We start from the raw sequence: 26,631 nt of genomic DNA on the forward strand, positions 1-26,631 counted from the left end.
TACGCCGACTCCTGAACTCTGCTGAATTTACCAAACATTCTGTGAAATCTTACTAATGACATGTGCTTACACGTTATTTAACTGCACTCATCCTTCCAGCAAAGTATCTGTTTTGTTAAATCTTCCCTGCGAGTGAGGACTCTTGTTTTTTCTTGCCCTCTCTGGTATTAGTGGAGACATCCCATGAACAACCTGCCTCTGGCAACACAAAACCTAAAATATGTAAGATAGCGTTTCAAACCTGTCAGCTGTCAATGTGCAATTATGGCTGGCAGGTCGTTACAAATGAGAGAAATGTTCAGGGGGCTAAAGTTTAAAAAAGATAATTAAGGAGTTATTCCTTCTCAAAGGTCACGACCTGTTTCTAGTCTGACTGTTCTGGTTTGTGTCCGCAGGCCCACGCTCGTCGACATGGATCAGGTTTACCGACAGAGCAACCAGGAGAACCTGGAGCAGGCCTTCAGCGTGGCGGAGCGGGAGCTGGGCGTCACCAGACTGCTGGACCCCGAGGGTGAGACCAGTCGACCTCCGAAAAGAAAAACACTGCAGGGATATTTTGAGCTTGTGATTTATTTCCTTCTTGAGGCACATTAACAACAATGTGGCCTCTGATGATCACTATGCAAGTCATGACAGTTCAGGAGTAACTGGTACAAACCAGCAAACCAAATTCAACGTTATTTCCAATATCAGCGTGAACCAAGACATCAGCCTCCCAATTTACAGAAAACACCCGATTCAAGTTACATCTCTTTTTTTTAAATGTCCTTTTCCTCTCTTTCCAGATGTTGACGTGCCTCATCCAGATGAGAAGTCCCTCATCACGTATGTCTCCTCGATGTATGACGTCATGCCGAGGGTGCCTGACGTACAGGACGGTGTTAAAGCCAACGTGAGTCGTCCTCTTCCACAGCATCAAACCATCGTCACATCGTGATGAAGCAACAGAGACAAATAGTTTCTTCTCATTTTGAGACTTAGCATTTAGAATTTGTAGTATTTATCTTTCTGTTCGTGCAGTAAAACTTCCTCCTCCAGGTGTGAACACGTGTGTTTGTATCTCCAGGAGCTGGAGCTGCGCTGGCAGGAGTACTACGAGGTCGTCACCGTGCTGCTGCAGTGGATCAGACACCACATCCTCGTCTTCGAGGAGAGGAAGTTCCCCAACAGCTACGAGGAGATCGAGGTGAGCGGGTCAAATACGTGAGAACACACTGAATAAACAGCAGAATGACATCAATGAAGCTGACTCGCCTCTTTTCTGATCTGCAGGTTCTTTGGCGTCAGTTTCTGAAGTTCAAGGAGACAGAACTTCCTGCGAAGGAGGCGGACAAGAACCGCTCCAAACACATCTTCAAGTCCTTCGAGGTGAGCTCTCGTGGATCTGTTCACAGGATGTGTTGAAGCAATTTGTACCGAGGATCCTTAAAGCTGCTGTAATTAAATATCCCCGAGACCAATTACACTTCCACACTGATAGTTAACCTGTAACCGTTCTGCCTGCAGGGCGCAAACACAGAGTAGAACAGATTAACCTTCTATAGGGATTCAAACCGTCGGTAGATACGTCTCACCACGTGTCCAGGGTTCGTTTAACTGGACGAGACTTAATCAAGGTTCCTCAGCAACAGATTGTTTTTAGTTTGTGTGTTTTACTGCAACTCTCAGTGGAAACACGGCCTCAGATACACAACCAGGCGTTAAACACACAGTCTGTTCCATATCTATGCATTTGTTAGATTCTCGTCTTTCTTGTCACTGTGGTTATTTAAAAAATTTGCCGATGATCGATCCAGGTGCAGTGCAAAGTAGAATTTACTGCTTTTACAGTCTGGGAATCTAAACATCACAATCACCAGTGCAGTTGTTTTCATCTCAGGTGGAACACACCCACATGTTTGAATGGCTGTATTGATTCAGCTGATGTATCTGTTGTTGTGAAAGTCAAGTCGAGTCAGAGTTATTTATACAGCAGGTTAAAAACAACAGGAGTTGAGCCAAAGTTCTTCACGATCGTGGCGACGGAAAAAAAAATACAATGAAATAAAATTAAAAACGTGTGAGATGAAGATGCAGTAAAAGACACACGAGATAAAAGTAAATGAGATTTTGAAAAAAGTCAAGAATCATGAGACAAAATCAGACTTTTGAAGCAAGATTGAAAGAAATTAGATTTAAAATGAGCAGAAACAGAGAAAGTCTCTTTAGTTTTTAGGGGATTGAAAGATATTTGGAGGAACAACTAAGTGCCACAGTTGACTAATTACAGTGAATGAACTTTCCTATGTCCCAGGGTGCAGTCCAGGCCGGTCTCGTCAAAGTGCCACCGGGCTACCATCCCCTGGACGTGGAGAAGGAGTGGGGTCGTCTGCACGTCGCCATTCTGGAGCGAGAGCGGCTCCTCCGGACAGAGTTTGAGAGGTGAGTCGACCACGGAACTAAAAAAACTCATCACATGCTCGACCGCTCCCACAGGACGTGAAGAAACTCTCCCCGGCTGCGTGACCATGACGATGACTCACCCCCGAATGAGCGGGTCCACTTTTGTAATACAACCACACTGAGTTGGCTTTGTAGGGTGGAAAGTGAAAAAAAAAAAATAAAGACTCACATTAGGACAAACCCATGACAAACGTGTCATCGCCACGGCAACAGCATCACAATAATGATGCTTTTTCCTTTTTTTTCATCACATGGTGGGTGGGGCGCTGCTTTTTATTTTGCTTCTCAGGACACTTAAGAAAGTTTTGTATTAAAAACCATCATCCGTAGTTCAGTGCGCACACAGAGCTCCATCATGGCTTTCATGACACAGGGATACGACTTCAGGTTTTACTTCCGCCAAAGGACGGAGTGAGTGTTAATTCAGCTTTAATTACGTGTGAGGAGATGGTTCTGCTCTGGTTGATCTCATCAGAGCAACAGAGGTGGTTTGACTCTCAGGTGATTCAGTGTGTTTGAAGATGTCTGACCTTTGACCCCCCCCCTCCCTCTCTCTGTGCAGGCTGGAGCGACTGCAGAGGGTCGTCAGTAAGGTCCAGATGGAGTCAGGGGTGTGTGAGGAGCAGCTCAACCAGGTGGAGACGCTGCTGCAGACAGTGAGACACCAATAAAGTTTCATTTCACCAAGACAAAACGAAATCTGTCACAGAAATGATTGTGGCCACACGCAGCTCTGTAATCCCGTGTGTGTGTGTGTGTGTGTGTGTTGCAGGACGTGAGGATGATGAGCTCGGGGAAACCTGCTCAGCACGCAGCAGAGATGGAGGCAGATCTGGAGAAAGCCGAGGGGATGATTCGCTTCCTCTTCAACGACGTGCAGCTGCTCAAAGACGGACGCCACCTGCAGGCGGAACAGATGTATCGCAGGTGCAAAAAAAAAAGCAAATTCCACAACATTTGAAAAGACTGAAGATGAACAGTTTCTGGAATTATTAGATAAATTGATGGTTGTAGCTCCTGCTGCTGATCTGTGCTTTTATGAATTTGATCCATTTTTAATCCCTAAAGTTGTTTAGTCCATTAAACAGTAACTAAACAACCTTAAATCTGTGAAGTAGGAACAACAAATTATGTGAAAGCTTTGATTGATAAGGTTTAAATTACTAAACACATATAATAATTGTTGTTAATTAATGTTCAAACTCTTCAGCACTAACTGAAAGTCTTTATTCTAGAGTGTATCGTCTGCACGAGCGTCTGGTGAACCTCCGCAGCGAGTACAACCTGCGGCTGAAGTCCGGCGTGACCATCACCCAGATCCCCATGACGCAGATCCACAAGGCCCAGGTCCAGGTCCTGCAGCAGGCCCCCATGAGGCTGCGGCCCGAGCTGGATGAAGTCACCCTCCGCTACACCCAGGACCTGCTGGGCTGGGTGGAGGAGAACCAGCGCCGCGTGGACAACGGAGAGTGGGGCTCCGACCTGCCCACGGTGGAGTCGCAGCTGGGCAGCCACCGCGGCCTCCACCAGTCTGTGGAGGAGTTCCGCTCCAAGATCGAGAGGGCGAAGGCTGACGAGGTACGAAACAGGCGCGAGAAACCAGGAGGACATGTTAGGAAGTGGAAGACAGAGATTTTATACTGGGTTCATTCATGATCATCTGACCTATGACCTCTCCTCTTCTCCAGAGTCAGATCTCTCCTGCCAGTAAGGCTGCGTACCGCGAGTATCTGGGAAAACTGGAGCTTCAGTACGGAAAACTCCTGGTAAGTTACAGCAGATAAAGAGAAACCTTCACATTAGAGATATAATAATTTCTGTGTTTCCTAACGTGTGTTTCGCTGCAGAGCGCCTCGAAGGCCCGTCTGCGCTACCTGGACCAGCTCCACGCCTTCGTCATCGGCGCAACCAAAGAGCTGATGTGGCTGAACGAGAAAGAGGAGGAGGAGGTCAACTACGACTGGAGCGACCGCAACCCCAACATGGCATCAAAGAAAGAGAACTACTCGGTACAGTGACAGGGTGACGATGTTTTACACACAGCGACGTGATTCTGGATTCTGCTGTAACAGCTGGATGTTGTTGTTGTTGTGTTCAGGGTTTGATGAGAGAGCTGGAGCTCAGGGAAAAGAGGGTGAACACGGTCCAGACCACAGGAGACAAGCTGCTGAGAGACGGACACCCTGCCAAGCAGACTGTGGAGGTAGAAGTTCACTGATATCTTATTAAATACTTTGAGAAACATACAAATAAAACAAAACACAAAATTTCCACTGCACAACAAACGTCCTCTATTTAACCTTGCACCTCTTTACTATGATATGCACATTTAAAGTGTAAACAATGTGAAACCATCATAATTTAAGCTGCTTAGTTACATGAAATGAAACAAATAGAAATATGAAGAACAAACCAGTTGTGTGTCAACGGCCAAAGTGTAATAATTTGTTAATCATCATCTAGATTCAAATAAAACAGAAGACCTGCACCTTATTGTCCTCTTCATCAGTTCAGTCTCCTCCTCTTCCCTCCTCAGGCGTTTACTGCAGCTCTGCAGACTCAGTGGAGTTGGATCCTCCAGCTGTGCTGCTGCGTCGAAACCCACCTGAAAGAAAACACGTCCCATTTCCAGGTGTGTTCACTGACTTTGTTCCTTATCGACTCTCTTCAGACCAACTTCATGTGATCGGTGTATCTGTAAAGAGTTAAAAAGCTCATCTGGAACCTGTTCCTTTCTCCCAGTTCTTCTCTGACGTGAAGGAGGCAGAGGAGCGGATTAAGAAGATGCAGGACACGATGAAGAGGAAGTACACGTGCGAACGGAACGTCACGGCCACGCGGCTGGAAGACCTGCTGCAGGACGCGGCTGTGGGTTCATTCATCACTTTAAACAATTTAATATATTTCAACTGTTGATTTAAATCTCTACAAGACGCTAAAAGTTGACGATGAAATATATCTACAGATTTTAAATCCTAACTTTACAGCAACTTCACAACAATTTATGAGTTTGTGTTGTATTGATTTTAATCTGACACACTTTCTATGTGATTTCCTTCTCAATAGGATGAGAAAGAGCAAATGACAGAGTTCAAAACTCACCTGGAGGGTTTGAAGCGAAGAGCCAAGACCATCGTCCAGCTGAAGCCACGAAACCCCACCACTCCGTTAAAGGGCAAACTGCCCATCCAGGCTGTTTGTGACTTCAAGCAGATGGAGGTGAGCATCACACACTGAGGTTTTCTCCTCACTCCTGTACATGAGTTGGTCTGTTTAAATGCAGGATTATGCAAAAACAACCAAACAGATTTTCACTGAACTTGGTGGAAGGATGTGAGATGGGTCAGGAAAGAACCCGGTGAATTCTGATTTGGCAGGTTCCCTCATTTTGTTGATTAATTTCTAATAAAGAGATCAAACACACGACTTTCTATTTTAATAGGAACGCAGATACTTTACAGGACTCGGTTGGACGTCAGCGTGTGTTTATCTTCCTCCAGATCACCGTCCACCGAGGAGATGAATGTGCTCTGCTGAACAACTCGCAGCCTCACAAGTGGAAGGTGCTGAACGATAAAGGCTGCGAGTCGTCCGTCCCGTCCATCTGCTTCCTGGTTCCGCCCACCAACAAGGAGGCGGTGAACAGCGTTGCCGGGTGAGCTCAGTTAGATCAGCTACCGAATTCACTCCCCTCACCGACGCACATGTGTAACGTCCACGTTTCCTTCCTCAGACTGGACGGAAACCTCCAGCGGCTGCAGACGATGTGGCAGACGATGTTCGTGGACATGAAGAGTCTGTTGTCGTGGCAATACCTGATGAGAGACATCCACATCATCAAGACCTGGAACATCAGCATGGTAACAGCAGAAGCTAATACATGGATACAAGTTTCTGTGAAATCCCTAAAGACGTTGGCTTTTTGTTTTCTAAGGCATCACTAGTTAATTTACTGTAAATCATTTATATAAATTTATCATTCTGCATTTATAAGTCGCGGCACGGTGGTAAAGTGGTTAGCACTGTCGCCTCACAGAAAACAGGTTGGTTCAAATCCAGGTTCAGCCGGGTGACTGTACCCTGCCTCTTGTACGTTATTGTTAATGGACGTATTTATATTATATTATAGATTATAGATTTGATATAAATACAGTTTATATTCACTTATTATTTGATTATCTTGTATAATTGCATTTTGCTATTTTCGTTATTCAAAGAGCATTTTTTTTTGCATCTAGTTAGACAAACTTTTATTTTATTTATAATAACATTATACTCGTAAATCCATATATGGATAAATTGACTCGGGCTATATGAAAAAGTCTATTATATTATTATCACAGATGAAGGTGTTTTCCTGATGTTTGATTCCCTGCAGTTTAAGACCCTGAGGGTGGAGGAGTACCGCCTGGCTCTGAGGAACCTGGAGCAGCACTACCAGGACTTCCTGCGCGACTCCCAGGACTCTCAGATGTTCGGGGCCGAGGACCGAATGCAAGTGGAGTCCAACTACAACAAGGCCAACACGCACTACAACACGATGGTCAGCACCGCAGAGCAAGGTGTGTACCGGTTGGTTGTTAAAGCTCATGTGACACTGAGGCGGGAACTGTTTTTATTTGACATTTTCTCACTGACACGTTTGTGTTGACATCTGATCATTCATCTGTGCGTAAGTTGACTGTCGGGTTCATGTTACAGGATACGTGCCACCCAGGACAGGTAAGGGGCTTCGGATGAGCTGATTGTGTGTCTGTGTGTGTGTGTGTGTGTCTCACTTTATTCATTAACTCAATCAGCTTCTTCACTTCCTCCCTAACTTCTCTGTGTTTCTCTTGTTGTGTCTGTGCATGTGTGTCAATTAATGATTTAATAAATTAACCACGATAACAGATTATCAAAGTGGCACCAATCACGCATGAAGACGTAGATTTGTTCCAGAGCACAGATTGGAGTTTTATCAGATTATTTGTTTTAAAGTGTTAATTTAGATTTTAAAGGCTTCAGTTATTTACAACACAATATAAATAATAATAACAATTCTATGTCACTTTAACTAATACTCTTTTCAGACTTCTCCTGCAGTGGTTTGATTGTTGGCTCAATTTAATCCTGACCTGAACTAATTACCAGCTCGTGTTCTTTGCAAACAGATTAAATATCTTAATAAATATATGAATATATCTTCTATACACGTTATTCTGAATCAACCAGGTGAGCAAGATGAGTCCATTTGCAAGACCTACCTGACAAAGATCAAGGAACTGCGTCTGATGCTGGAGGGATGCGAGAATCGAACGGTGACGCGCCTTCGCCAGCCCGTGGACAAGGAGCCGCTGAAGGCCTGTGCCCAGAAGACCGCGGAGCAAATGGTACGTCCAGAAAAATAAAACCTGCGATGAACAAATATGAACAAAATCACAATTGAAGCTGTATCACACTTTTAAACTTGTGTACGTTTAAACCGTGGACTGTTAATAAAGATGGACGACATCACAAAGCGTCTTGATCGCCCCCTGGTGGCTGGCTGCAGTATAGATCATAACCTCCACCTACTCTATGTTAGCGGATGGGACATGGACCAAAATAAAAAGACTGATTCTACTGACTTGATTCTAATACCAATAATATGTGCATGATATTGGCTGAAATACTGAATCTTTCCCTCTTTGCTCGGTGGCAGAAAGTTCAGTCTGAGTTGGAGGGCCTGAAGAAAGACTTGAGCTCCATCGCTGAGAAGACGGAGGAGGTTCTGGTGTCTCCTCAGCAGTCGAGCTCGGCCCCGATGCTGCGCTCGGAACTGGACGTCACCCTGAGGAAGATGGACCACGTCTACGGCCTCTCGTCCGTCTACCTGGACAAGTGAGGCCCTGTGACTCTCTCTCTCTCTGTGGATTTACAGCTGTAACTTTGCTTTTTTTTAACACAACGTGCGCTGTTCGATTTCAGGCTGAAGACCATCGACGTTGTGATCAGAAACACCAAAGACGCTGAGGACAGGCTGAAGAATTATGAGACTCGTCTGCGTGACGTCAGTAACGTGCCCGCGGAGGAGAAGGAGGTGGAGGAGCATCGCACTCAGCTGAAGGTCTGTCCTCTTTTCTCATTCATATCTACAATCACATTTTAATGTTTGCTTTGAAGGAGCCTGTTGTGACTTTGATCTTCTCTGTGACAGTCCATGCGCGACGAAGCAGAGGCCGACCAGGTGGTGTTCGACCGCCTGCAGGACGAGCTCAGGAGAGCCTCGACCATCAACGACAAGATGACGAGGATCCACAGCGAGCGGGACGGCGAGCTGGAGCATTACCGTCAGCTGGTCAGCAGCCTCCTGGAGCGCTGGCAGGCCGTGTTCGCTCAGATGGAGCTGAGGCTGAGGGAGCTCGACCTCCTCGGGCGCCACATGACCTCCTACCGCAGGAGCTACGAGTGGCTCATCCGATGGCTCGGAGAGGCGAGGCAGAGGCAGGAGAAGGTCCAGGCCCTGCCGGTCGGTGACAGCAAGGCTCTCAAGGAGCAACTGGCAGAGGAGAAGGTACTGGAGGAGAGAAGCTGTCACGCCCCCTGGTGGTCACACTGGCAGCACAGATTCAGAATCAGTTCTCTTTCTGAACATCGATTCCTCTCTGGCTGTCGTCAATTTGAGTTGTTGTGTTTTTGATAATGAAAATAAGCCTTGTAGCTGTAGCTTTCTCTTTTTGCTGGAAAGAATTATTCAACTATGCTTTAAAAAATAAATAATTTTCATACTTACAATGAAATGTTTTCATTTGAACTTAAAGAAACTCCTGGAAGAGATCGAGACCAACAAGGACAAGATTGAAAACTGCCACAAAGATGCCAAAGCGTACATCGACTCAGTGAAGGTTCGTACTAATAACTTCAGCTTTGCAAGGAATTTAATTTCCTGGCTCGACTCAAGGTATTTTTTTGGGCTTGTCTTCATTTTATTTTCGTTCCTTTTTAGGATTATGAATTCCAGGTTTTGACCTACAAAGCCCTGCAAGATCCAATCGCATCTCCTCTGAAGAAACCCAAAATAGAGTGTGCGTCGGACAACATCATCCAGGAGGTGGGTTTCACACACAGAACTGCAGCTGATGGTCGCCTGACCTTGTTAATGCGTTAACAATAGTTGGACCTTTTGGGAAATATAACCTATTTCCCGTTTTCTGAGTCAGCAGCTTAAGTTTAGCACAAAGGCTGGAAACAAGGGGGGATTGTTAGCCTTGGTCGGTCCAAAGATCAAATAATGGACATTTCTGTCATCACACGAGCAGTAACTGGGACCTTATTTGTCATCACCATGATAAAAACACATCTAAAAATGCCTTTAACAGTTATAAACACAATCCTGGTAACCAAATCTACTGTTAAGAATAATATCATATCATGTTTTTAAAGTTGAATAATGATTCTGTTGATTTCTTTCAGTACGTCACCCTGAGAACACGCTACAGTGAACTCACCACTCTCAACAGCCAGTACATTAAATTCATCATGGAAACACAGCGCCGCCTGGAGAATGATGAGGTAATTACACTCACTAACGACAGGCTGCAGCTTCACTAACGCAAACCACCGCTGCCTGTTAACAGATTCATGAACGGGAAATCATTTGTCATTAAATACATATTGAATATTGACTCTTTAATGTACGATTGTGAGGCGGACGAGAGCAAAGAGTGGTGAAGCAAACTGTTTCATGTTGCATCACATCCCCCCCCCCACTAGGATATCTGTCTCTCATTCCCCGACTCTGTGTATCTTAGTCAAATCATGTCACGTAGATTTGTACACGTCAGATTCAGCCACGTTCTTTCTAACTGCTCAGCTGCTTGTCCGACTATTTTCATTTGGTATCTGCTTCTTTATTTCCTCTTGAAATCACTCGTGATTTGAAGGTTTTTTTTTTCTGGCTCGGCTCCTTTTTTTTCAATCTGCACCTCAACCGTTCTTTTCTCCCCTTTTCCTCTTTTCTAACTTTCTGTTGTGTTTGATCCTTTGATCCCTGCTCGCCAGTGCTTTGTCATGACGAATATTAATCACGAGCTTAGGAGATGAAGCACCAGGTATTTAACAGAAGACCCTCTCAGTTATATCACATCACCCGTCTCCACTTCAGACCCTTGTTACTGTCATTGAAGAGGAAGGTTCAGGATGTTTGGGAAACCTTTTGTAGCCGAGACCAATTTCAGTTTATTAAGAATTCTTGTGGATTTTAACTCAAAACAATCAGTGTCATTGTCCTGATTTAAAAAAATTTAACAATCAATTAAATTAGCAAAAATGCTCATGTTGTCTTAATTTGGCATTTGGACACTTTTTGAAGGAGTCATTAGTCTGCAGATTTATTTTAATTTTCAATTTAAGGTGGAAGGTAAAAATGCAGACGTCCTCAGATGTTTCATACGATATTGAAAGATATTACAAAGCAAAACAGCAGAACCTGTTTTCTGAGGAACTGGAACCAGAAAATGTCAAATTTTTTAACCAGTTGCTGATCAACAACGATGTCCCAAACGAAAGCTCAATTTGAAGTCAACCTGGGTTTTGAAAATGCTGAACCTTCCTTATAAATATCAGTCACCTGCACTTCAACATTCCTGATAAACGGTCAAACTCATCTCTGGCTGTTTATCTGTCGTCACAGTTGATGCGTCTTGATCTTGGATTCGTGTCTCGTCGCCCGACACTGAATCTAAGCTTCCTTTGTGTCGTGTGTTGACATCCGGGTGTGTTTGCTGCATCACTATGCTCATCTTCATAATGTGGCTTCTCCGGTTCCTACACCTCGACTTCTGACTTGCTGTGATGTAAATCCATAAACAACTGTTTCCGTCACTGTGCTGTTTCGTGGGTTCTTCGTTCAGTCGTGGTGTATTTCACAAATATGATAAAGCCTAATTTGCACCGTAACTGTTTAGATTATTGATCAATTAAATTGCCTCAACTGCATGAAATCACAGTGTCACGCTGTGTTGTGAAGTAAAGTGTTGTTCTTTGTGTCATACACTGATTAAACATGACAGACATTTCCCAATACTGTATTTACCCCTAGTTTAAAATAACTGTATATTTTCTGTTGCTGTAACATATCCTCATGTATTTACATTTTTATGTACCTACATGTATTATTAACGCAGAAGATCTATTTAATAGAATAGCACCTCTAACATGCTCTCAATTCTCTTTGCTCCCTCTTTGCTTCTACTAATACAGAAAGCTTCTGAGAAACTAAAAGAAGAGGAGAGGAGAAGGCTGGCCGAAATACAGGCCGAGTTAGAGAAGCAGAAACAGTTGGCCGAGGCTCACGCTAAATCTGTGGCCAAAGCAGAGCAAGAGGCGCAGGAGCTGAAGCTGAAGATGAATGAGGAGGCCGGCAAGAGGCAGGACGTGGCTGTGGACGCTGAGAAACAGAAGCAGAACATACAGCAAGAGCTGCATCACCTGAAGAGTCTGTCCGAGCAGGAGATCAAGTCCAAGAATCAGCAGCTAGAGGAGGCGCTGGTCAGCCGCAGGAAGATTGAGGAGGAAATCCACATCATCAGACTCCAGTTAGAGATGACAATAACACAGAAGACGACATCGGAGTCTGAGTTACAGAAGCTCAGAGACAAGGCTGCGGAGGCTGAGCAGCTCAGGAAAGCTGCACAGGACGAGGCAGAGCGGCTTCGCAAGCAGGTCACCGAAGAGACTCAGAAGAAGAAAAATGCTGAAGATGAGCTCAAGCGTAAATCTGACGCAGAAAAGGAAGCTGCCAAGCAAAAGCAGAGGGCGCTGGATGACCTGCAGAAATTCAAAATGCAAGCAGAGGAGGCAGAGAGGCGTATGAAGCAGGCCGAGGAGGAGAAAATCAGGCAGATTAAGGTCGTGGAGGAGGTGGCACAGAAGAGTGCGGCCACACATTTGCAAACCACATCCATGTCATTCAATGAAAAGGCAACAAAGCTCGAGGAATCCCTTAAGAAAGAGCAGGGCACCGTTCTGAAGTTGCAGGAGGAAGCTGACAAACTTCGGAAACAACAGGAGGAGGCAAACAAAGCCAGGGAGCAAGCAGAGAAGGAGCTTGAAACCTGGAGGCAGAAAGCCAATGAGGCTCTCCGCTTGAGGCTACAGGCCGAGGAGGAAGCCCAGAAGAAGAGTCAGGCCCAGGAGGAGGCAGAGAAGCAGAAGCTTGAGGCCGAGCGAGACGCCAAGAAACGGGGCAAAGCTGAAGAAGCTGCTCTTAAGCAGAAGGAGAATGCAGAGAAAGAGTTGGAAAAACAGAGGAAATTTGCAGAACAAATAGCTCAGCACAAGCTGTCTGCAGAACAAGAGTGCATCCGCTTAAAGGCCGACTTTGAACATGCCGAGCAGCAGAGGGGCCTGTTGGATAATGAGCTCCAGCGTCTGAAAAACGAGGTGAACGCTGCTGAAAAGCAGAGGAAACAACTGGAGGACGAGCTGGCTAAAGTCCGGAGTGAAATGGACGCCCTCCTGCACATGAAGATTCAAGCGGAGAAGGAGACGCTGTCAAAAACTGAGAAGAGCAAACAGCTTCTCGAGTCTGAGGTGCTGAAAATGAAACAGCTCGCTGAGGAAGCCACCAGGCTGAGATCGGTTGCCGAAGAAGCGAAGAAGCAGAGGCAGATCGCGGAGGATGAGGCGGCGCGGCAAAGAGCAGAGGCTGAAAAAATACTCAAGGAAAAACTGGCTGCCATCAACGAGGCGACACGTCTGAAGACTGAGGCAGAGATGGCTCTAAAAGCTAAAGAGGCCGAGAATGAAAGACTGAAAAGAAAAGCCGAGGACGAAGCTTATCAGAGGAAGATGCTGGAGGACCAAGCTGCTCAGCACAAACAAGACATCGCGGAGAAAATCACACACCTGCAGAGCTCGTCTGTTTCTGAGTTGGGGCGACAGAAGACTATCGTGGAGGAAACGCTGAGGCAGAAGAAGGTGGTTGAAGAAGAAATCCACATCATAAAGATCAACTTTGAGAAAGCATCAAAAGAGAAGTCCGATTTAGAGTCGGAGTTGAAGAAACTGAAGGGTATCGCAGATGAAACGCAGAAAAGCAAACTCAAAGCTGAGGCGGAGGCAGATAAACTGAAAAAGCTCGCAGCGGAGGAGGAGAAGAAAAGGAAAGAAGCCGAGGAGAAGGTGAAAAGGATTACTGCAGCAGAAGAGGAGGCAGCAAGACAATGCAAAGCCGCTCAGGAGGAAGTCCAGCGCCTCAAAAAGAAAGCTGCCGACGCGAATAAACAGAAAGACAAGGCAGAGAAAGATGCAGAGCAGCAGGTCATTCTGGCCAAAGAGGCCGCACAGAAATGCACGGCTGCAGAACAGAAAGCTCAAGATGTTCTCAGCAAGAACAAAGAAGACACTCTCGCTCAGGAAAAGCTGAAAGACGAGTTTGAAAACTCCAAGAAACTTGCACAGGCGGCTGAGAAGGCCAAGGAGAAAGCAGAGAAAGAGGCGGCCCTGCTGCGTCAAAAGGCCGAGGAGGCTGAAAAGCAGAAAAAAGCAGCGGAGGATGAAGCTGCTAAACAGGCCAAAGCTCAAAAAGACACAGAGAAACTGAGGAAAGAGGCCGAGGTCGAGGCCTCGAAGAGAGCGGCAGCGGAGGCAGCAGCTCTGAAGCAGAAGAAGCAGGCGGATGCAGAGATGGTCAAGCACAAAAAAGAAGCAGAACAAGCACTTAAACAGAAGTCTCAGGTGGAAAAGGAACTTACAGGGGTCAAACTGCAACTGGACGAGACGGATAAGCAGAAAGCTTTGTTGGACGAGGAGCTTCAGAGAGTTAAAGGTGAAGTGAATGATGCCGTCAAACAAAAGGCGCAGGTGGAGGATGAACTCGCCAAAGTCAAGATCCAGATGGACGAGCTCCTGAAGCTCAAGCTGAAAATCGAGGAGGAAAACCGCCGCCTCATGAAGAAGGACAAAGATAAAACACAGAAAGTTCTTGCAGAGGAAGCAGAGAAAATGAAGAGCTTGGCAGAGGAAGCTGCGAAACTCACTGTGGTGGCTGAAGAAACAGCCAGACAGAGGATGATGGCTGAGTCTGACCTGGCTGAGCAGAGGGCTCTTGCAGAGAAGATACTGAAGGAGAAGATGCAGGCCATCCAAGAGGCCACCAAACTGAAAGCCGAGGCAGAGGAGCTCAATAAACAAAAGAATCAGGCCCAGGAAAAGGCTAAAAAACTACAGGAGGACAAACAGCAGATCCAGCAGCGTCTCGATAAGGAGACGGAGGGTTTCCAGAAATCCTTGGAGGCTGAGCGAAAGAGGCAGCTGGAAGTTTCAGCCGAGGCAGAGAAGCTGAGATTGAAGGTGAAGGAGCTCAGTGACGCTCAGGCAAAAGCTGACGCGGATGCAAAGAAATTCAAGAAACAAGCCGATGAGGCAAAAGCTCAGCTTCAAGCGACGGAGAAGCAAACTACAGAGACTGTTGTGCACAAGCTGGAGACACAGAGGCTCCAGAGCACCAGAGAGATGGATGACCTGGCGAAAAAAATCGCTGACCTGGAGAAGGAGCGAGAGAAACTGAAAAAAGAGGCGGAGGCGGTTCAGAAAAAATCTAAAGAGGTATTGTGCCATGATGTTCTCAGTTTGTAGAACCCCTGCTAAACACACTAACCACAGGACAGGAACATTTCATTTAAATTGCAGTGTCTTTAATTAACAGCCAGCAATTTATATGAATGTCATTCAAAACACAATAGTACAGAACTAAAATGTTTATTTACTCTCTCGCTCAGATGAAATGATTGATGCCTTTCTCATTTCTGTATGATAAATATGCAGCTAGACCCAGGGAACGGTTAGCTTAGCATAAAGACTGGAAACTGGAGGAAACACTTATTTTTTTGGCTGATAAAAAAAGAAATGATACAAAATTATGTTAGAATTTGAAGGTGTTACCGTCGGACAGAGCCAGGCTAGCTGTTTCCTCCTGTTTACAGTCTTTATGCTAAGCTAAGCTAACCATCTCCTGGGTCCAGCTTCATATTTACTGTGCAGTCATGTGAGTCATCAATCAAAGCTATTTCTAAAATTGTTGCACTATTTAAATATTTCTTTAAGATGATGGGTCAATTTGGGTTTTATGTCATTTTATTGATGTTATTTCTTATTTTTCCCAAACAGATGGCAAATGCCCAACAAGAGCAAATTGAGCAACAGAAGGTCAAACTTCAGCAGACTTTCCTCACAGAGAAGGACGTATTGCTGAAAAGAGAAAAGGCGGTGGAAGATGAGAAGAAGAAGTTAGAGAAACAGCTCGAGGATGAAATGAACAAAGCCAAAGCTCTGAAAGATGAACAAGAACGTCAGCGGAAGCTAATGGAAGAAGAGAAGAAGAAACTCCAGGCCATAATGGATGAAGCCGTAAAGAAACAGAAGGACGCCGAAGCAGAGATGAAAAACAAGCAGAAGGAAATGGAAGTGCTTGAAAAGAAACGGCTCGAACAAGAAAAGCTCTTTGGAGAAGAAAACAAAAAGCTCAGGGAGAAACTTCAGAATCTGGCGGTTGCCCCTAAACAGGTTGAATCCCAAACAAAGGATACTGAAGTCCAGACTGATGAAGTCCCAGAGGACCAGTTAGTTGCCATGACCATGGTGGGAACAACAAAGAGTGTTTTCAATGGTTCTGCTGAAGTGGACGCAGCGAAGAAAGATGGACAATCACCTTTATCATTTGAGGGAATAAGAGAGAAGGTCCCTGCCGAGAGGCTCCACGACATTGGGGTTTTAACCAAAAAGGAGTTCGACAAATTGAAAAAGGGCAAAGTTTCTGTGCAAGACCTGGCAAAGACCGATAAAGTCAAATCATGTCTTAAGGGTCAGAACTGTGTTGGAGGTGTCTTGACTCCATCCAAAGAGAAAATGAGTGTCTATCAGGCCATGACGGAGAACAGGATTACTCCCAACACTGCCACGATGCTGCTGGAGGCTCAGGCAGCTTCTGGTTACATCGTCGATCCAGTGAGAAATAAACTCCTCTCTGTAGATGAGGCTGTTAAGGACGAGGTCATTGGACCTGAGCTCCATGACAGGATGCTCTCTGCAGAGAGAGCAGCCACTGGCTTCAAAGATCCATATACTGGAGCCAAAATCTCTCTCTTTGAGGCCATGAAAAAGGGACTTATCGAGAAGGAGCAGGCCACCAAATACCTAGATGTGCAGCTCGCAACTGGCGGCGTCATTGACCCTATCCATAGTCACAGGGTACCCCTCCAGACGGCCTACAAGCAAGGTCAGTTTGACGCAGACATGAATAAGAAACTGGCCGATCCCAGTGATGATAGCAAGTTATTCATCGACCCCAGCACTCAGGAGCAACTCACTTACAAACAGTTGCTGGACAGATGTACCAAAGATGCAGAGACAGGCCTGCTGATATTACCAGTAACCGACACAGCTGCTCAAAGTGAAAGATACACAGATGTGGAGGCCAAAGAGGTGCTCAGCAAGGCTCACGTTGATGTGCCTTTTGGACGATTCAAGGGAAAAACTGTCACCATTTGGGAAGTCATCAATTCAGAATATTTCACTGAAGAGCAAAGGCGTCAACTGATTCGCCAGTACAGGACAGGCAAGATCACGGTGGAGAAGATTATTAAAATAGTCCTCACTGTTGTGGAAGACAAGGAGAAAAACAATGCAAATGTGTTTAATGGACTGAGGGCTCCAGTGTCTGCCAATGAATTGTTAGAGTCTAAGGTTATAAACAAAGACTTGTTCAACAAGTTGAGTAACGGCAAGATAACAGTTAAAGAGATCTCTGAGATGGAGTCTGTAAAGAAAGCACTTCAGGGAACAGCGAGCATTGCCGGAGTGCTGAATGAACAAACCAAGGAGAAAATGCCATTCTATCAAGCTATGAAGAAAGAGTTACTGTCACCGGAAACTGCACTGAACCTCCTTGAAGCTCAAGCAGCGACAGGGTTTGTAATCGATCCCGTCAAAAATGAGAGGGTCCCTGTAGATGAAGCTGTAAAATCAGGTCTTGTAGGTCCAGAGCTGCATGAGCGTCTTCTGTCTGCTGAGAGAGCTGTCAACGGCTACAAAGACCCGTATACAGGAAAGAAGGTGTCTCTGTTTGAGGCGATGAACAAAGGCCTTATTAAGAGAGACCACGGCATGCGTCTGCTCGAGGCACAACTCTCAACCGGTGGAATTATTGACCCCGTTAAAAGCTATCGCATCCCACATGAGGTCGCCTGCAAGCGAGGATATTTGGATGAGGAAACCTCCAAGACCCTGAACAAGAGCACTGATGAAACAAAGGTCTTTTATGATCCTAACTCACAAGAGGATGCAACCTACACACAGCTCATGAACAAATGTGTCACTGATAAAGAAACTGGACTCCCGTTGCTTTCCCTCTCAAAGAAGGCTGCAAAGCCAAAAGAAGACAAACAGATTACACAGGCTAAGATTACAGAGGCTAAGATTACAGAGGCTAAAACAGAAGAGGCGCTTAATCTGTCAACTATGGAGCTGGAGTATGGAGCTTTCAAAGGAAGAAAGGTCACCATTTGGGAGATCATACACTCTGAATACATCACTGAGGAGCAAAGAATACAGCTTATTCGACAGTACAGAATGGGACAGGTGACAATTGAAAGGTTGATACAGATTGTAATAACGATGGTTGACGAAAAGGAGGACAAAACCAAGGAAGGCGTCTATTTTGAAGGCCTCAGGGTGCCGGTCGCTGCCAGCTCACTACTCGATTCCAACATCATTGACAAGGCGACATTTGATCAACTCGAACAGGGTAAAAAGACGCCTAAAGCAGTCGGTGAAACTGACAAGGTCAGAAAGTACCTGCAGGGCACAGACCGCATTGATGGTGTCACCATGGAAGATTCAAACGAGAAGCTAAGCATTTATCAAGCAATGAAAAAGAACGCTTTACAACAAAACACTGGGCTTGCACTGCTGGAGGCCCAAGCTGGAACTGGTTTCATAACTGATCCAGTCAAGAATTTGAAATACTCTGTGGATGATGCTGTGAAGGCTGGAGTTGTTGGCCCAGAGCTTCATGAGAAACTTCTCTCAGCTGAAAAGGCAGTGACAGGATACAAAGATCCATATACAGGCAACAAGATTTCTCTATTCCAAGCCATGAAGAAAGAACTTGTTCTGAGGGAGCATGCTATTCCTCTCCTGGAAGCTCAGATTACTACCGGAGGGATCATTGATCCAGTCAGCAGCCACCGTGTTCCCAATGACGTGGCCATTCAGCGTGGCTACTTCAGTAAACAAATGGCCAAGTCCTTCAATGAACCTTCAGGTGACATTAAAGGCTTCACCAATCCCAATACCAATGAAAGTGTCACTTACAAGCAGTTGCTGGAGAAATGTGCAAGAGATCCCACCTCTGGTTTGTGCTACCTGCCTCTGTCTAAAGTCGAGGCCCCTGCTCCCGTCGAGAAATCCTATCAGTACACAGAAGAACAAGCCCAAACAGATCTAGCCAACACTCAAATCGAGATCCCTCATAAGAGTTTTGCAGGACAGAGTATGACCATTTGGGAAGTCATGAATTCAAATATGCTTCCAGAGAAAGAGAGACAGCGCCTCCTGGAGCAGTATCGCTTGGGGCTAATCACAAAAGAGAGAATGCTCATCATCATCATTGAAATAATTGACCACAGAGAGACAATAAAGTCAGATCAGGGCATGTCCTGTGATGTCATCAGAAGAAGAGTTACTATTGAGGAGCTTTACAGTGCTCGAATTATTGACTTGCAAACCTACAACCTCCTCAAGCAAGAAAAGATGTCTATCCGTGAGATCATGGAAATGGAATCAGTCAAACGGTACCTCTTTGGCACTGGTTGTATTGCTGGCATTATGTCAGACAGTCCATCAAAGATCAGCATTTACCAGGCCATGAAGAGTGGACACATTCAGCCCGAAGTCGCTTTGAATCTCCTCGAGGCCCAAGCAGCAACAGGGTTCATGATTGATCCAGTCAAGGATGAGCTTCTAACTGTTGATGAAGCTGTGCGCAAAGGTCTTGTGGGCCCTGAACTCCATGACAAACTTCTCTCTGCTGAGAGAGCAGTCACCGGCTACAAGGATCCGTACACTGGAAAAGTGATTTCTCTCTTCCAAGCCATGAAAAAAGACCTGATTCCTGAGGATTATGCCTTGAGGCTTTTGGAGGCCCAGAATGCCACTGGTGGATTCATGGATCCTGAATACTACTTCCACCTCCCCACAGACGTAGCTATGCAGCGTGGATACATCAACAAAGAGACACTTGACAAAATTTCCGAACCTACCGGGGATGTGCGTGGATACACCGATCCAACAACAGACGAGAAGCAGTCCTATGCCCAGCTGCTGAAAAGATGCAGAGTTGACAAAGCAAGTGGTTTGAGGCTGCTCTCTCTGGCAGACAGAAAACTCCTCTTCAAGGGTCTCAGAAAGCAAATCACTGTGGATGAGCTGCTTCGTTCACAGATTATCACCCAAAAGACATACAACGACCTCATTGAAGGTATCATTTCAGTGGAGGAAGTCAGCAGAGAAGTGAAGAAATACCTCGAGGGTACCAGTTGTATTGCTGGTGTGTACGTAGAATCTAGCAAAGATCGGCTGTCTATTTATCAAGCAATGAAGAAGAACATGATCAGACCAGGAACTGCCTTTGAGCTCCTTGAGGCTCAAGCCGCCACAGGATATGTAATTGATCCAATCAAGAACCTTAAACTAAATGTCACAGAGGCGGTGAAAATGGGTGTTGTTGGCCAGGAGTTTAAAGATAAACTGGTCTCAGCTGAACGAGCTGTCACAGGCTACAAGGACCCTTATTCTGGCAAAGTCATCTCTCTATTCCAGGCAATGAAAAAGGGCCTCATTCTCAAAGACCACGGCGTTCGTCTGCTAGAGGCTCAGATTGCCACTGGTGGGATCATTGATCCACAGGAGAGCCATCGTCTGCCAGTTGAATCGGCATATGAGCGTGGCCTCTTTGATGAGGAAATGAATGGAATCCTCACCGACCCATCTGATGACACAAAGGGCTTCTTTGACCCCAACACTGAGGAAAATCTCACCTACCTCCAGCTGATGGAGAGATGTATGACAGACCCAGAAACAGGCCTTGCTCTGCTGCTGCTGAAAGAGAAGAAGCGCGAGAGGAAGACATCGTCCAAGTCGTCTGTTCGTAAACGTCGGGTCGTCATCGTCGATCCAGAGACCGGTAAAGAGATGTCTGTGTATGAGGCGTACCAGAAAGGACTTATTGACCACCAGACATATCAAGAGCTTGCAGAGCAGGAGTGTGAATGGGAGGAGATCACCATCACCTCATCTGACGGAGTTGTGAAATCCATGATCACTGATAGACGGTCTGGTCGGCAGTATGACATCGATGATGCCATCTCACGCGGCCTGATTGACAAGTCAGCTCTGGAGCAATACAGAGCAGGAACTCTCTCCATCACAGAGTTCGCAGACATGTTGTCTGGGAACATGAGTGGTTCCAGATCACGTTCCTCCTCCTTTGGCTCCTCTTCTTCCTACCCCATGAGCCCAGCACCCGCCATAAAAACACCAGCAACTACATGGGTCGATCCCACAGAGGAAACTGGCCCTGTAGCTGGAATCTTAGACACAGAAACACTGGAGAAGGTGTCCATCACTGAGGCCATTCACAGAAACCTTGTGGACAACATAACAGGCCAGAGGTTGCTGGAAGCTCAGGCCTGCACAGGAGGCATCCTGGACCCAAGTACTGGAGAGAAATTTGCTGTTGCAGATGCAATGAACAAAGGGCTTGTGGATAAGATTATGGTGGACCGCATCAGTCTGGCACAGAAGGCCTACACTGGGTTTGAGGATCCGAGAACAAAATCCAAAATGTCTGCAGCTCAAGCTCTGAAGAAAGGCTGGCTGTACTATGAGGCCGGGCAGCGCTTCCTGGAGGTCCAGTATCTTACTGGTGGTTTAATTGAACCAGATGTTACCAGCAGAGTATCCGTAGATGAGGCAGTGAAGAAAGGCACCTTAGATGCACGCACTGCACAAAAGCTGCGAGATGTTAGTGCGTACTCCAAATACCTTACATGCCCTAAAACCAAGCTTAAGATCTCTTACAAGGATGCAATGGAAAGAAGCATGATAGAGGAGGGGACCGGTCTCCGACTCCTTGAAGCAGCCTCTCAGTCCAGCAAAGGCCTTTACAGCCCCTATAGCATCAGTGGGTCAGGTTCCGCTAGTGGGTCACACTCTGGTTCAAGAACTGGATCCAGGTCGGGCTCCAGAAGAGGCAGCTTTGACGCCACAGGATCAAGTTTCACCACAACCACCTTCTCGTCCTCCTACAGTTCCCCCAGTTACACTCGTCGATACTGATGAGAAAGAATACACTATCAAACCACAGTGCTCACAAGATGCCTAAATCAGTGGAATAAAGACTTCCTGTATTCTGCTCTGCATGTGGTTGTTACAGTACTTTTAATATTTAATTTTTTTTACAAGTTGCATAATTTGGATGTTTGTATATTTCACATATTTTACTTCTAGTTATGTTTATGCTACTTTATGAGACGTTGATTTTACTGCAAGATTATGTAACGGTGGATTATTATATCCAATATCTATCAGAAACATTTTTAACTGTATGTTTTTTGGTTTAATATCACAAGCATCAATTTTTCCACAAACATGAATTTAACGAACCAAATTAAGTGCACACACACACCGAGTTTCTTTGTACATGCATGTATTTCTGAATTGTAAAAATCTGGTTAAAGAAAGATAAAATCCACTCTGCAGAGCAGAATTAGGAGTCTCTCCCCAAGATGAACGACACCTAGTGTCTGCTTTAAGAATGCCAAGCTTCAAGATCTTTTCTCTCCTGGGCCACACTGACACATATACTCCACCAGTATCCGGACTTCAGTGCATTCCCAACGGGGTGTCGTCAAAACCTGCAGTTGCAGCAACATGCAAACCTTATGAAATGAACTCCCAAAGATAAAAACTCCTACAAATGGAAGGAATATGCAGCCTGATATGACCATTAACACCATCCTGGACTTAACATCCAACCTCAAGACAAACACATGAAAGTCCCAGCCGTGTTGGACACTTACAACAGGTACGTAAACAGATGATTCACACACACACTGCTTGACTCTGTTTGTGTCATTCGTCCTGAAGTCTAATGTCTGTGTTCCTTGTGTTTCTGGTCCAGGTTTCGTCTCCAGCTCCTATCAGAAGTCTTCCACAGACCCGAGGCTGTAACTCGGACTGTGACCTTTACTGTAATCGACCACTTTATGCAACACTCCAGAGAAAAACTTGGTTTATTTTAACTGTGCAACCATTTTGAACCTATAGCATCTACTCTAGAACTCATTTAAAGGCCTAAAACCATGCTTTGTAAGTGCCTGCAAAATACTGTTTAACACTGTTGAGTAGTACGAGGTGGTTAGACTGTAAACTTGCATGACTGAAGGAGCAATGCTACTCATAAAGTATAATTACTGTGTTATCAGGTAAAGCTTTTGACAGTCCAGCTACAGTATGTCACAATCTGACTTTAAAAATACTAACAGTTTGTTTCAGTGTCTCGTCACACGGGGCTGTAATGTGTGGTTTGAATGTTCAGTAGCTGAGATTTGAATATTTTTCCTTCCCAGACAGGTAATGTCTGTACTGTATATTGATGATGATATAGAGGACTATTGCTGAAAGCCATGAATTAACATTTCTTTGAGAAAGATCTCCGAGCTTTGCCACCAGACCCAGTATTTGTATTTTCCACCACACGTACTTGTTTTGAATTAAATTCTTCTTCTCTGTAAAGCAGCACATTTTGATCTATATCATTTTATTTTCGTACTCTGTCGTGTATCTCTGCTTTGCATGATTTACTAACATTTACAAGGAGCGGGGGAAAAAATAAATAGTTGTATTCGTTTAAAGCATTTGTTTTATTGCTACGTTTCAAGAGGTCTGAAGGATGTATTTTAATCAGGGTCACGGAGCCTTGTTAAAAAAAATGGTGTATTTATAATAAAATGGTGACAAGGAATTTTATTGTAACACCCTACGCTATGTAAATAAAGATGGAAATTACAGGTTTTGTGTTTGTATTCATTACAAATATACACTCAACTTTGATAGTGTTGACATGGTTTTAATGTAGTTGAGAGAGAGAGAGAGTGTGTGTGTGTGTGTGTTCTAGTGGGAATATTGACTTTAATTTGTGTGTGTGTGCTGTATGGCGACCACATAATATAAATAACGCATAAATAATATTTATTGGTTGTGTTATTCTATCTATTCTATCAATTCTTTCCTTTTTTTCTATTCACATTATTTATTTCCTTATTCTATCCATTCTGTCTTTTCTTTCTTTCTCTCTTTCATTCTGTCCGTCTGTTTTTCTCTCTTTCTTCCTATTCACATTATTTATTACATTATTATTCTCTCGGCCACAGGTCAGCACCTTGTGATCTGATTGGATGATTGGTGTCTGCATGTTTATTATATCAGCCAATTAAAATGTTGCCATCAGGTATCATCAGTTAATATCAGTTATCATCAGCTACCATCACTTCTCTTCATCTCTCATCACTTCTCATCACGTCTCGGACTGATGTCTTTGTCCAAACCTGAGCGCAGGGAGCGGAAGTGTCCCCGCTGCCGCTTCCACGGCATCATGGTCCCGCAGAGGAACCACACGAGGACGTGCCCGTTTCTCCAGTGCGACTGCTGGAGGTGTTTACAGGTCACTGCGAGTACACGGGTCAGGGGCCCCCAGCCGAGTAGACCCCAGGATCAGGAGCAGCGACCCGGTGCCCCCGGCTCCGCGGCCCCGCCCGCAGAGGCGCCTCCCTCGGCCACATCTCCCGGACCCGGGGCCTTGGACCTCCGCTGCAGAGCCGCCGGGGGAGAAGGGCGTGTGGCCCGGCTGGAGAGGAGCGAGGAGCCGCCCCTCACTTCCACCGCAGCTTTCAGTGAGTATCGTGATGATACAGATTTATAAAGACATATAAATACATATTCAGACTTTGAATCTGTGTGTTTAGAGCCACACAGGTGACCGTTAGGAAATCAAACGGCTGACAGGTCACGAGAGGATCTGACGTCATGTCACGGTTTTTTCATTGTTAATTAGATTAGATTAGATGATTAGATTCAACTTCAACTTTAATGTAAATTATCAGATTTTTGATTGAAGAGTAAAAACATTAAAACTATATTAGAGACCAGAAGTTCATGTAGTTTTACTGTGTTTGTCCTGAAGAGACAAACATGTGCTTCCTGGTCTTTTATTTCCATGTCTTGTCTTGTATTAGTAACATTTATATTCGTTGCCATTACATCTAAATGATTAGTTATTTACTTATTTAACGTCGCAGCTCATATTGTTTCCATTTCCCTTCCAGATGCTCCGTTCTTTAACGAGATGTTGGAGATTCCACCCCAGTTCCTTCCCCTCCCAGTCCTGATGCCAGTTTATTACCCAGACACCTTTGCTCCGTATCCGACCTTCTTCTGCACCCCCCTGTGGGTGACACCTGTGCCTGCTGCCTTTTTCAACAGTGGCCTCCTTGGACCATGCCCCCATCTCCCAGCTGCAGTTGAGGCCGGACTTCTGGCTGTGAGTGCTTGTTCCTCTTAACTCGGTACAGATTGAATATTAAAACATTCTTCATGTCATGTGATATCATCAGTGTCGTCCTCCCGTTTCTTTTTAATGTGTCAGTTCTGGAGACAGCTCCTCTTCAGCCCTTCACCTCCTCCACCTCCAATGAACCCCTACCCTTCTCCACCTCCTGAGGCCCCCCTACCCTTCTCCACCTCCTGAGGCCCCCCTGCCCTTCTCCACCTCCTGAGGCCCCCCTACCCTTCTCCACCTCCTGAGGCCCCCCTACCCTTCTCCACCTCCTGAGGCCCCCCTGCCCTTCTCCACCTCCTGAGGCCCCCCTACCCTTCTCCACCTCCTGAGGCCCCCCTACCCTTCTCCACCTCCTGAGGCCCCCCTACCCTTCTCCACCTCCTGAGGCCCCCCTACCCTCCTCCACCTCCTGAGGCCCTGCAGCCTCTTTGGCCCGAACACCCTGAGCTCAACATAGTGGAGGTGGATTAAAGCGTCACTGTTTCACGTCGATGTGCTGATAAAGGTTTCGAGGCTTTGTTTGACGAAAGCAGAATTTGTTAAATTATTTTGTATTTACATTTTCAGAAATGCTAATAAAAGCAGTTTGCTTCAGACTGGTCTGTTGTTTGAGTTATTTTCTGAGATTTAATGTGAGGAGAGATTTTGGTAGATCGGTTGTAAATGAGCAGTCTGGTGTAGTTTTGTATTTTGGGGGAAATTTGTTAATTTATAAAGAATAATAACTACTTAACTATTACATTTACTTAATTACTAACACCACCATGACTCTCCAACATATTAATGATCAGCTATTGATTATTTATTAAATGTATTTTACAAACACATCTTTTAATCTTAACCTGTAACAATCATGATCTCCAGCTGCTATCATTTCATTCTGTCGTATTAATCTGAAAAATAAGTGACCAAAGAAATGAGGAGCAGAAGTTTAAAGTGGCAGAAAAAATTAAAATAGTTATTGAATACAAAAGTAGAGTAAATGTACTTAGTTACTTTTCTCTAGTGGTTAGTGCAGAAATGTGCATTTTGCACTATTGTCCACCAGGGAGCGCAAATGCTTTACTCCCCCTAACCATCACTTCGATGTGTGTCTGAAGTAATAACTCATGACTGAACTCTGCTCTGCAAACATCAAGAAAGAGATAAAATAGTAGATTTTTGTTCAGTTTATTTTCTTATTGTCTCACACATTCATATTTTATTCTTTGCAGTTTTACAGATGTTTTAAAATCCCGCACCGTGTGTCTGATTACCAGGAACCTGTGAAGTTCCTCCTCTGAGGTACTTGTCATCTCATGGTATATGTTGATTGGCCTGAGGGAAGAACATGTCTGGAGGATTCTATGGCTGTGGAACAAAGTCAGACACATTATCACAGGTTTGGTTCAGAGTCACAAACGAGAGGAGGCGTCTTACTAAGATGCACAACAAACCTAAATGTAAATGTGGTGAGTATCTCCCAGTACATCCCACTCACCCTGTGCTGGTTTACTGCCGGTTACTGATATTTATTGTGACAGTGTTGGACCTTTATGCAGAATTCCAGG

At 45.1% G+C, this 26,631-nt stretch overlaps 1 protein-coding gene and 1 long non-coding RNA gene across 25 annotated transcripts in view; one reads left to right on the plus strand and one right to left on the minus strand.

Moving 5' to 3' along the window:
- pleca (plectin a) overlaps positions 1-23,534 on the plus strand; it is an 87,610-nt gene extending 64,076 nt beyond the window's left edge. For 20 of the 24 annotated variants that reach the window (XM_034599647.1, XM_034599641.1, XM_034599645.1 and 17 more), the window contains 28 exons: positions 396-511; positions 786-892; positions 1,067-1,186; positions 1,273-1,368; positions 2,294-2,421; positions 3,005-3,098; positions 3,215-3,369; positions 3,678-4,020; positions 4,131-4,208; positions 4,290-4,451; positions 4,541-4,645; positions 4,979-5,074; positions 5,185-5,310; positions 5,509-5,661; positions 5,943-6,097; positions 6,176-6,302; positions 6,821-7,004; positions 7,144-7,164; positions 7,657-7,814; positions 8,126-8,304; positions 8,392-8,530; positions 8,621-8,977; positions 9,225-9,308; positions 9,410-9,514; positions 9,877-9,975; positions 11,665-15,012; positions 15,574-22,549; positions 22,646-23,534. In XM_034599647.1, coding sequence (XP_034455538.1) covers positions 396-511; positions 786-892; positions 1,067-1,186; positions 1,273-1,368; positions 2,294-2,421; positions 3,005-3,098; positions 3,215-3,369; positions 3,678-4,020; positions 4,131-4,208; positions 4,290-4,451; positions 4,541-4,645; positions 4,979-5,074; positions 5,185-5,310; positions 5,509-5,661; positions 5,943-6,097; positions 6,176-6,302; positions 6,821-7,004; positions 7,144-7,164; positions 7,657-7,814; positions 8,126-8,304; positions 8,392-8,530; positions 8,621-8,977; positions 9,225-9,308; positions 9,410-9,514; positions 9,877-9,975; positions 11,665-15,012; positions 15,574-21,801 — 13,063 coding nt within the window. In that variant the 3' untranslated portion in view covers positions 21,802-22,549; positions 22,646-23,534. The remainder of the gene's footprint in view (positions 1-395; positions 512-785; positions 893-1,066; positions 1,187-1,272; positions 1,369-2,293; positions 2,422-3,004; positions 3,099-3,214; positions 3,370-3,677; positions 4,021-4,130; positions 4,209-4,289; positions 4,452-4,540; positions 4,646-4,978; positions 5,075-5,184; positions 5,311-5,508; positions 5,662-5,942; positions 6,098-6,175; positions 6,303-6,820; positions 7,005-7,143; positions 7,165-7,656; positions 7,815-8,125; positions 8,305-8,391; positions 8,531-8,620; positions 8,978-9,224; positions 9,309-9,409; positions 9,515-9,876; positions 9,976-11,664; positions 15,013-15,573; positions 22,550-22,645) is intronic. The other 4 variants (XM_034599644.1, XM_034599648.1, XM_034599649.1 and 1 more) reach the window with 1 other exon arrangement.
- On the minus strand, positions 7,406-23,245 carry LOC117770340. Its single transcript, XR_004615375.1, has 3 exons — positions 23,111-23,245; positions 19,645-19,646; positions 7,406-7,626 (listed from the first exon to the last, which is right to left on the minus strand). It is a non-coding gene; the product is annotated as an uncharacterized LOC117770340 (long non-coding RNA).
- Positions 23,535-26,631: the final 3,097 nt, after the last annotated feature.

Source organism: Hippoglossus hippoglossus, chromosome 11, assembly GCF_009819705.1.
Source record: "Hippoglossus hippoglossus isolate fHipHip1 chromosome 11, fHipHip1.pri, whole genome shotgun sequence".
Lineage (NCBI taxonomy): Eukaryota > Metazoa > Chordata > Actinopteri > Pleuronectiformes > Pleuronectidae > Hippoglossus > Hippoglossus hippoglossus.